The sequence below is a fragment of the Micropterus salmoides genome, unplaced genomic scaffold, assembly GCF_014851395.1.
Source record: "Micropterus salmoides isolate LMB-PRFRI ecotype aquatic unplaced genomic scaffold, ASM1485139v1 Ms_hic_scaffold_23, whole genome shotgun sequence".
In the NCBI taxonomy this organism is placed as follows: domain Eukaryota; kingdom Metazoa; phylum Chordata; class Actinopteri; order Centrarchiformes; family Centrarchidae; genus Micropterus; species Micropterus salmoides.
The window spans coordinates 699,015-709,654 of record NW_024041484.1 but is presented as its reverse complement, the minus strand read 5'-3'; the positions used below and the strand labels follow the sequence as shown (position 1 = coordinate 709,654).

The following is a 10,640-nucleotide window of genomic DNA, read 5'->3' as shown; positions in this document are numbered from 1 at the left end:
AAAGTATGAGGAAGACAGCCTGTTGACGGAGCTCACTGACGTTAGTTTACCTGAGTAAGGAATCTGAATATAATAGCCAACACCAGTCACGGTAATTTACGGCTGTGCATTTAATCTCCAGCTAACCATATTTCCCAATCTTCCGTGGCAGACAGGTATATAAATGCTACGCAGACAGTCCCAGCCTAGCCATTGGTAACCCCCCCCCCCCCCCTCTCCCCCGCCCCCCTCTCCTCCTCCTCCTCCTCACTGCAACCCGTTCAGCTCCACACTAACCTTCTGTCCATCTCTCTTTGCCAGTCGCTGGTCGCCGCACCGTGTCCTCCACAAGATAAAGGACATCGGATATCAGCCGTTAGAAACATCTGTAAGTATTCTGCTTTATTTGTTAAATCTTTTTCCTCTGGGCTGCCGCACAGTGATGCGTGCTGAACGCCTCAGCAGCAATGGAAGCCAGAGCTGAAATGCCCGCGAGCAGGAACCCATTTTATATGTAAGCTATACAAGTTGACTTTTAACTGACTGTCATTTAACTGTTTGAAAATAAAAACTAAGGAGCTTACATGGATGTTTTGCGTCAGCTTAGATAGTTGCTATCAGGTATCATTATGATTGTTTCTCTAATACCGTGCGAAATGTGTATTATTTTATTTTCTGTTAGGTCTACTTTAAGTTATGTGAACTTGAACTCTTCCCCTCCTGGCGTTCGTTGCCTTTTAAGTCATAGAAGCGATATATGCATATTTATTTAGAGGCTCTTAACATTGTTACTCACGTTGTTAGTGTCTTTCATCACCGAAACGAAGGACGACGGCAGGACGACGGCCCTGGCGGTTACATAACCCCAGCTCCACTAAAGCCACAATGAAAGAGAGGAATAAGACCAGCATGTTCGCTTAGACATGCACTGTGTCCTATATGTAATAAGGCTAGACCATGTAATATTTAATTGATTTTAGAAAGCTAAAATTAGGCATTGTGTGGGGATAGCTGTAGCCTACAGTCCAGTTTACAGAGCCACAAGGTCAAGATTCCATTTGACCTTGAGATGAGGTCCCTGTGTCAGAAGGCTAAAATTTACAGACAGCATGGGCTTACTGATTCTTCATCCATACTGATAGCTAAGTGGTGGTTCCCAAACTGAGGCCCTGAGACCTTCAGATATCCCTTGGATTCACTGGTTGTCCTAAGCATATAGGTTCATTGTATTTTCTTTTTTTCTCATAATATGTATAACTCTATCTAAGGCTGCTATTTTTCTTATTGTATAATGATGTATTATATCTAACTAGTAGGATTTCCCTCTTAGCACAGTTTTATTAAATATGACTTTAGTGACAAAGAAAAGTAAGGAAACCCTGGTTTCAATTGTACACTTTTTTTGTGAAGGGCACCTCCAGTGGACAAAAGGAGGTATCAATTTGACCTTGATATGGTATTGCTCCTTTACAGAACATGAATAGGAGTTATGTAGAATACGTTAATATGTTAACTCTCTTCAGTTACGTTTGTGTTTTGCTCTAATATGGTTTAGTCTCTTTGCTTCCTTTGAATGTCCATTATAAAAGGCTTATGATTTGCTATATTATTTTTTAGAGGACAGTCATGTTTGACTGGAGTGTTTTTTCTTGTAATATTTTTTTATTGTATTGTCCTTAAGGGAGGTACTTGACATGTTTTGATAAATACTGTGAATAACTGATTTTAACTCAAAAATGAATTTTTTAAACAAGTAACAGCATTAGAAGACACTTCTAACCTCCAGTGTCAGGTAAATGAAAAAAAAGGTAGGAATATACACTACATGTGCTTTTCCAATAATTGCTTGAAGCCACCAAAATTACAGAGGCATATGGAGGTGCAACATTTCTCTTTCAAGAACTTCCTTAATCAGTCCCTGCAGGAGTTTGCATTTGTCATTACTGGGCCCAAAACTAAAGTTGTGTCACTTTGAAAAAAAATCCAACTTACCGCTGCAGCCAGCATCTGAAAAAGATTTGTGCTCAAATATACAACCGTTTGTGTTTTTCTATATATACACGTTGTGTAAATAATATCTTTTTTCTTTTAAAAATGCTACAATAGTCAGAGATGGCAACTGTTGAAAAAACTAAATCCCATTATGTAATCCCTGCAGCAACCTTACATATTGGGATTTAGGAGCCCGTTCTCATCTCAGGGCATCATATACCGACGATTTGAGAAAGAGTGACAAAGCGTAGGTATTTGATGGTAAAGGTACTACTTTAGCGTCAAATAACTACTAGCGCCGATGTGTTAACAGGTAGGGTTAGCCTCCCTTGTGTTGCTGCAACGTAGCAAACGGGGGCGTTTCATACGGACGCTGAAGGGTACCTTTAGCGTAAAATCCTTACGTTTTGTCACGCTGTCTGAAAGCGTAAGTTATGACGCATTGAGATGAGAATGTGTTGGATTTAGATATTAGATTTGTATATTGCTTTTCTATTCTTCTGACCACTCAAAGCGCTTTTATACTACATTAACGATGTTAACTCTGCACCTGGTGTATTCAATCTCATCCAATCAACACTTTTTGATCAAAATGAGCAAATATCTCCTCAAGCTCCCAAATTATATTATTACTGCTCTGTCAGGGAGGTGGAGCATGTGCGTGTGCCATAGGACCCGAAAGACTATGCCTGGGCAGGGCAAAGCCAGAGGAAACTCTGGTGGAGGTAGCGGTCCTGACATGCAAATCGGTTGTCCGACCTGGGTATAGGGGCGAAAGACTAATTGAACCATCTAGTAGCTGATCAGGATACTTGACGCTCAGTCTTGCAGTTTTATCTGGTAAAGCGATTGATTATAGGTCTTGGGGCCGAAATGATCTCAACCTATTCTTAAACTTTAAACGGGTAAGAAGAACGGCTCGCTGACTTGGAGCCGGGTGTGGAATGCGAGCTGCCTAGTGTAGTATAGGTTGTTAATACAAATAGCCTACAATATACACCGCTACCGAGCCCACCCTCCACCAGCCGCTGCCGACACAGTTGCACTGTCTTTGAGAGCTCAACAGTCCAATGAGCGGGTGTGTAGCGGTTCTGTCTCTTGGATCCGCGACACGAGATCATGGACTTTTGTGTCGCGATTTTGGTCTCTGTTTCAAAACCATTACAGCCCTACTACTATGTAGTATGCCTACTATTTTAAGTGAGGAAAAAAATCTACACAGACTTTTGTATAAATTATCTAGTGTGTTATCACAATTTTTTTTAAATGTGCAAATCAACAGTATTTTTGACAACAGATAAAGCTTTGGGCACCCCCCTTAGATCTCTCCCAGAGATCCACTGTACGATAATGCCCACACAAGTATATGATAATGAAAATCAAAATTGGATGATTGCATTTTATTTTTACCTAAATAACACATACATAGGTGGAAAATTATAATGTTATTGTGGGATTTCATTTTCATGTTTGCATGATAATTTGAAATTAGTCCCCTATATGCTACCATAAGCTGGTTTGTTGCTAGAAATATCATCTTATTGTGGGAGCTGTGCATAGTGATGAGGGGGCATGAGTAGCTTGAGAACGGACCACACACCTGTAAAGAATGGGAGTTATTTTGGTCAGAGGAATGTTGATGAATATTCACTGTTTTTATCAGTATTTCAATGTTATATTATTTGGAATGTGGTTGTATGGACATAAATAGTGTTTTAAAGATAACTCCCAATAAAAGTCAACATTTAATATTGCCAAAATATGGACATTCGCCTTGTATATTTTGAAAATATTGTTGTATTTTAGTTTATTTTCATCAAACTTGCAGTTACAATTGCATTCCAGGTGTATTAAATGATATTCAGTTGCATTATAATCTATCTTATGATGGTTTGATGGTTTATTGCATTAAAAATATAGCTTTTTTACCAGGCGAAGATGAAAAATATTACATTTTTCTTTATTGCATTCTCCATTTAGTCTGTAATGGTAAAATAAAAATGTTAAATTACAATGGATTTATGTTCCTTAGCTTCTGACCTTTCAATTCAATTCAAATTGGCTTTATTGGCATGAATGTGTAACAACAATATTGCCAAAGCATCATACAAACTACATCAATCAACCCCATACATTTCATTAAACAAGTAATTAAAGCGTAAAGTAATCAAAGCGTATGTGTATTTGTGTTAAAAAAAATTTTTTTTTAAATAAATAAATAAAACAGTAAGTGTGTGCGTGTGTGTGTGCGTGTTGCTGCAGTAAATTGACGTGATAGATATTGATCAAAAATGGCAACAATGCTGCAACAATGTTGAGCCCCAACATATTACTACAGCCCTAAATGTTAATGATAATTATAATAACAATAGGACTAGTAATAACAATTGTAGCAAGGTTGTCGAGCAGGAACATCGATCTGATAAATAGGACTTAAACCAGCTTGGAGCGGTTCATTTAATGCAAATTAAATGTTCCGGTCAGTGGTATCGAATGCAGCACTAAGATATAACAAGGCCAGTACAAGGGCAAATCCTTTGACAGATGCATTCATTAGTAGGTCATTAGGTATTTTTACCAGTGCTGTCTCTGTGCTATGATGCATTCTAAATCCTGACTGAAAATCCTTAAGTAAACTATTATTATGTTTAAAGTCACACATAGGACCCGTACCGAAGAGTAATCGAAACCGAAATTCATAACCTCTAACTGATGTAATTTTCACGTCGGTTATTATGTTTATTTATTATTATTTTTCCCACTGTGTGTGTGTGTGTGTGTGTGTGTGTTCATGTACTTTCACCTTAAAAAACATACTAGTGTAGTCACGTGACTCCACCCATTCAGTCCTGTTAGCTATTGCTAACGCCTTTACTTTCAAGCAGTTAGGGAAACAACAGTCAGAATTTGATTAACGGACACACTGTGACCTACACTGTACATTTATTGCCAGACTGATAAGTTAGCTTACTTTTACCGTCATTTTGTACCGCTGCTTTTCTGACATTTGCTCGCACACGCACATACACCCTTAAAAGAAAAATGTTAACTTTCACTGTTCTTATAACAGCAACCTTTACGTCGATGCCTTTTTTTTTTAAAGAGGAGAGGAAGCTAGCCAAGCATTGAGTGTTACTGTGCTTGCACAGTGTGCAAGTGAAAATCATTAGTTGCGCGTCATATTAATGATCGTGTGATATTTTGGTAGCGGTGGTCATTCATTCAACAGTGGAGATGCTCCAAATATAGCGGAACACATCTCTGTTATGCAAAAAATGTAAAATGCTCCGTACTTGTATAGCGCCTTTCTAGTCTTTTCGACCACTCAAAGCGCTTTTACACTACATCTGCATTCACCAGTCACACACATTCATACACTGAGCCTAAGTGCTCAAACGCAAACTAACATTCACACTCACTCATACACTGGCGGAATAGCCGCCAGGGGCAATTCGGGGTTCAGTATCTTGCCCAGGGACACTTCGACATGCAACCAGGGGGAGCCAGGGATTGAACCGCCGACCTTCCGATTAACAGCCAACCCGCTCTCCCCATTTTGTTATGTGACTGTGGCATGCATCCCTTTGCCATCCTTCAACATTACCTTTTCAATTAACATTTAGATCTTCAATTTTGACATCTGTGAATCTAAAAAATATTTCACACTTTTAATAGTTGAGCATATTTACAGTGTTAAATATGAGGGCAAAATAAAACTGCATAACAATATAATCGTTCATTAATCGCAATCGAGGTAAAATGATTCTGATTTTAGGTCATATCGTCCACCCTTGGTCACACAGATATTTGGTGACTGCTTTCTCAAGGATCTTAGAGAGAAAGGGAACGTTAGATATAGATCTGTAGTTGGCTAAAATCCCTGGATCAAGAGTGGGCTTTTTAAGAAAAGGTTTAATTAGAGCTACAAAGGACTGTGGTACATAGCCTGTTAGTAAAGACAGATTGATCATAGTAAAGAAGTGCTGACTAAGGGTAAAGCTTCTTTAAGCAGCGTAGTTGGGATGGGGTCTAAGAGACGGTCAGATTGTTTAGATGAAGAAATCATTGAAGTTAGTTGCTTAAGATCAATAGGAAAAAAAGGTGTCTAAATATACATCAGGCTTTACAGCTGTTTTTTAAGGTTCCTGAGTTTGAAGATAATCCGGTGCCAGTTGAGGGTAGAATGTGATGAATTTTGTCTCTAAAAATTAGAATTTTATCATTAAAAAAGCTCATGAAGCAATTACTACTGAGAGCTATGAGAATATATGGCTCAGAACTGTGACTCTCTGTCAGCCTGGCTACAATTGATCTAACCTTTTTTTTATTATTTTCTTTAGAGGGACAACAGAATCAAGTGTCATTTGCAACGAGCCTGCAGCACTATCAACAAGATGATCAGTTTGGGAGGGACTGAAGTTAGCATAATAGTCCTCGGTTATATTGAGATATAGTGTAGGAAGTTTCTCATCTTTATTTTTTGACTTTTTGACTTTTATTAGTAGACCAAAATAATAATAATTAGCTGCAACCCTGCTATTTAATATTTTGTCCTCTCTGTGTCACCCTGCAGCTGTGATCATGTCCTCAGTGCTGCAGAAGCTGATCAGCCCTCTGGCCAGCAGCCCTGCTGAGCCTCCTAGGAACAAGGTGACGGTGGTCGGGGTGGGCCAGGTGGGCATGGCCTGTGCCGTCAGCATCCTGTTGCGGGTAAGATGCAACAACACGTTCAGCATGGTTTTCTTACAAGAGACTAGACTACAAGAATAGAAAAGAGCCCATATCAAAATCTGATACATTACCATATGTGTAAATTACACAAGCTGGAGCCCCAGCTTAAAAAAGTTATTAGCAATAGTAAGTTGCCTAACTAATAAGGATAGCTATTAACGTTAATACAGCTGGGTTGTTGAGCACGGTGTACATAGCTGGTAGTCTGCACGCTAGTAATAGTTTGTTTAGTAATAGTCATGCTACATACCAGCACAGATAGTTTTTATGTGTGTGAAAGCAGATATTGGATCAAAATATAAGTCAATCTACTGTATGTTGAGACACACAGTCCATTATTTAGTATACACATACTGTATGTTTATTTATAGAGTGAAGAGAGAAAAATGTATTTAGATAAATACGATGTGTATATTTTAACAAGGATTTATTTTACATATACATTTTTTATATAAATATTTCTACTACGGTGTTTGAAGGACATTGAAGATAAAAAAAACTATAATACAGAGCCGAGGTGGGAGGGTGAAATTCTAAAATGGATCTAAATGTCTGAGATGAAAGTGGTAAATTTACAAGAAGAAACTCACAAATTTATAAAAAAAAAAAACCTCTCTGAGATTAAATGTAGTTTATAAGTTTACCATTTTAATCTTAAAATATTCAAGTTTTTTTCTCATAAATTTGTGAGTTTTTTCTTGTAAATTTACGACTTCAATCTCGTAATTATTTTAATCTATAATGGCCCAAATACACTGTCGTATATTTCCCAGTAGATCTCTTATAACAAACAAATTTTATTAAATGAGTCATAAACTGTAGAGGCTCAGGAATGACCATATTATATTGACATTCTATTTGTCATATTTGTGTACATATTTGTGTAACATCTAATAGAAGTTGATGCAAAAAAAATTAAAGCCCTTCTGACGAATGTCATGTAATCCATGTTAGTATAACCCTGGCAAATTGAATGTGAAGTAGACTTTCCATCTCTTCTCCACAATCATCTTCCTGTACTCCTTCTCCTCCTCCTCCTCCTCCTTTGGACAGGACCTGTGTGATGAGCTGGCTCTCGTTGATGTGATGGAAGATCGTCTCAAGGGAGAGATGATGGACCTGCAGCATGGCAGTCTCTTCCTCAAGACCTCCAAGATAGTTGCTGACAAAGGTCAGGACCTGCTGCTCAAATCTTCACATCTCGCATCTTCCCCTGAGGAAAAAATTTCTATCACTAATCAGATCTTGTTTCACTTTGTCTCTTCCTCATCCAGACTACGCGGTGACAGCCAACTCTCGCCTGGTCGTGGTGACGGCTGGTGTTCGCCAGCAGGAGGGTGAAAGCCGCCTCAACCTAGTGCAGAGGAACGTCAACGTTTTCAAGTCCATCATCCCCCAGATCATCAAGTACAGCCCCAACTGCACACTCATCGTGGTCTCCAACCCTGGTGAATAACTAATGCACAAATTATTATCTTTGGGTTTATTTGCATGTGTGTGTTTGTGTATATTAGGTATCAATGACCCCTGGTTGTGACACACCTTCCACAGTTGATGTGTTGACATATGTGACCTGGAAACTGAGTGGTCTACCCAAGCACCGCGTCATCGGCAGTGGCACCAACCTGGACTCTGCCCGCTTCCGCTACCTAATGGCCGAACGTCTTGGCATCCATGCCAGCTCCTTTAATGGTTGGGTGCTGGGAGAGCACGGAGACACCAGCGGTGGGTACACATTGGAACCAGACTTGGTTATTATATTAATATTTGTCAGATATGTCTGCTGGGATCATCAGGGTAGGTTTTCTTTGTTGAGGCTGGACAGAAAGAAAGTGAATATGATTTTATTTGAAAATCATACATAGTGCAGAATTATATGTTTGCGTGTGCTTTTATTTCAGTGCCAGTGTGGAGCGGTGCTAACGTGGCAGGAGTCAACCTACAGAAGCTGAATCCTGAGATTGGCACTGATGCTGATAAGGAACAGTGGAAGGCTACACACAAGGCTGTAGTGGACAGGTACGGGTTATGTGAGTGAATGTGTGAGAAAATGAGAGTACCACGCCTTCTAAAGGTCAGGGCGAGAATTTTTTTTTTAGGACTATTTTTGCATTCCCTCGCATTATGTTTTGTGTTACCTCGCAATACTTCTTTCTTCCTTCTGAGCCATAGGTCAGATAAGCTCACAAGGTTTAGTCTCAAACAAAAAGAGTAAAACGTAAAACCCCATAGTCTGGGTTAGTTGGAACATACTTTGGGGTTAAATGTAACATTAAGTAATAAGGAATATGAAAAAATACATAATAACTGGTAAAATGTTAGTTACTGTCAGTCATAGTAGTGAACAAAATAAAAGTTAACAATGTGCAATGCTAGTGTGTGTTTGTGCTTGCTTATCTTTCACCGTCACAGTGGTGACATACATATGGCACTCCTGGAGTGCAGGGGTCATGGGCTCACAGAGAAGCCTACAGGTAGTCACCACACTAACATTTGAACATAATAATAAAACGATCACTAAAACATTACTGCGTGTGTGTGTGTGTGTGTATGTGTGTCAGTGACACTGAAGTTCAAAGAAAACACATTAATACAACTAAACATTTATATTGTTGTTACAACTAACCTACACTCTGTGCTCTCTGACATGTCGAACAAAAAGTTATAGCCTAATATTAGTGTATATATATTAATTTAATATAATGAGAATTCATAATTGTTTTAATGCCTACCCTATACTCTGTGCATTAGCCCATGCTCTTGCTCTGCTGATATGGTAGTATCCCTTTCAGACCAACTGACAGACATGGATGAGACAAAGATGTGAAAAAAGAAAATAAGTGAAAACACTTGTGATCAGGCAGAAATCTTACCATAAATGTTAACTTCCACACCTCTGATAATGTGCAGCTCACAGTCCCAAACAAAGCAAGTTTGCTTCAGCTACATTACCACTAGGTTTGGGTATCGTTTAAAATTTTACGATACCAGTACCCTTAAAATGATACCAATAGAGTACTTCATTCGATACCTTGCATAAAATCGGTAGGTTTATAGTCACAATACAACACATTATAGAGTGAAATTGAGTTTTGTAACTCCCTTCTGCTACATAGCAGACAATATATGTGAATAAAGAATCAATTCTAAAAAATGGTAAACAGAAATAAACTATCATCAGTATCCTCAGCAGTGCTGAGGATGAAACAGAGTCTGATAGCTTGGGAGGAAAAGCTGCTCTGCAGTCTGGTGGTGTGGCAGCAGAAACTTCTATATCTCTTCCCAGAAGGCAGCAGGGTGAACAGGCTGTGGCTGGGTGGGTGCTGTCCTTTAGTATCCTTTGGGCTCAGAAGGCACCTCACCTCACCGCTATCACTGATGCTCAGGAGATGGGTACCAACGATCTTCTGTGCAGTTTTAATCACCCGCTGCAGAGCCCTCCGGTCCTGAGCCGTGCACATCCCATGCCAGTTTGTGATGTTTTCAGTCAGGATGCTTTCTACTGCCCCTCTGTAAAAGCTGACAAGAACTTGGCACGGGAATTTGGCCTTCTTAAGCTTCCCGTTGTAATGCAACCTGTTGAAGCCATAGCCGTAGCCTATTATTTTTATTGTTATGGACAAGCAAGATTATTTATTTTATTTTTTCTTGTTTTAAATAACTGTTACATAAAAGTATTGGGAAATTGTATCAGATCGCTCATCATCCTAAGTAGGTCATCATCACAGGTAGTATTATACAGGGAAAGACTACAGCTTCTGAATGTTTTTATATTTATATCAGAGAGGAGGAGTGAAATATTTTAGTCACCAAATAAGTTGTGGGAAATGAATTTAAGGAATTTTTTGGTATGTGTGTTGAAAGTAAACAACGTAAAATTATTATGATAACTTTCGTTCAATAAACTGAATTGAAAGATCTCGGCGAGTGTTTTATCC

General features: G+C 38.9%; 1 protein-coding gene across 1 annotated transcript in view; it reads left to right on the top strand.

The window, feature by feature from the left end:
• Positions 1-223: 223 nt before the first annotated feature.
• ldhba (lactate dehydrogenase Ba) overlaps positions 224-10,640 on the top strand; it is a 14,824-nt gene continuing 4,407 nt past the window's right edge. The window contains exons 1-6 of the mRNA XM_038738870.1: positions 224-367; positions 6,545-6,681; positions 7,756-7,873; positions 7,977-8,150; positions 8,254-8,427; positions 8,604-8,721. Of these exons, the coding sequence (XP_038594798.1) occupies positions 6,553-6,681; positions 7,756-7,873; positions 7,977-8,150; positions 8,254-8,427; positions 8,604-8,721 (713 nt within the window). The 5' untranslated portion in view covers positions 224-367; positions 6,545-6,552. The remainder of the gene's footprint in view (positions 368-6,544; positions 6,682-7,755; positions 7,874-7,976; positions 8,151-8,253; positions 8,428-8,603; positions 8,722-10,640) is intronic.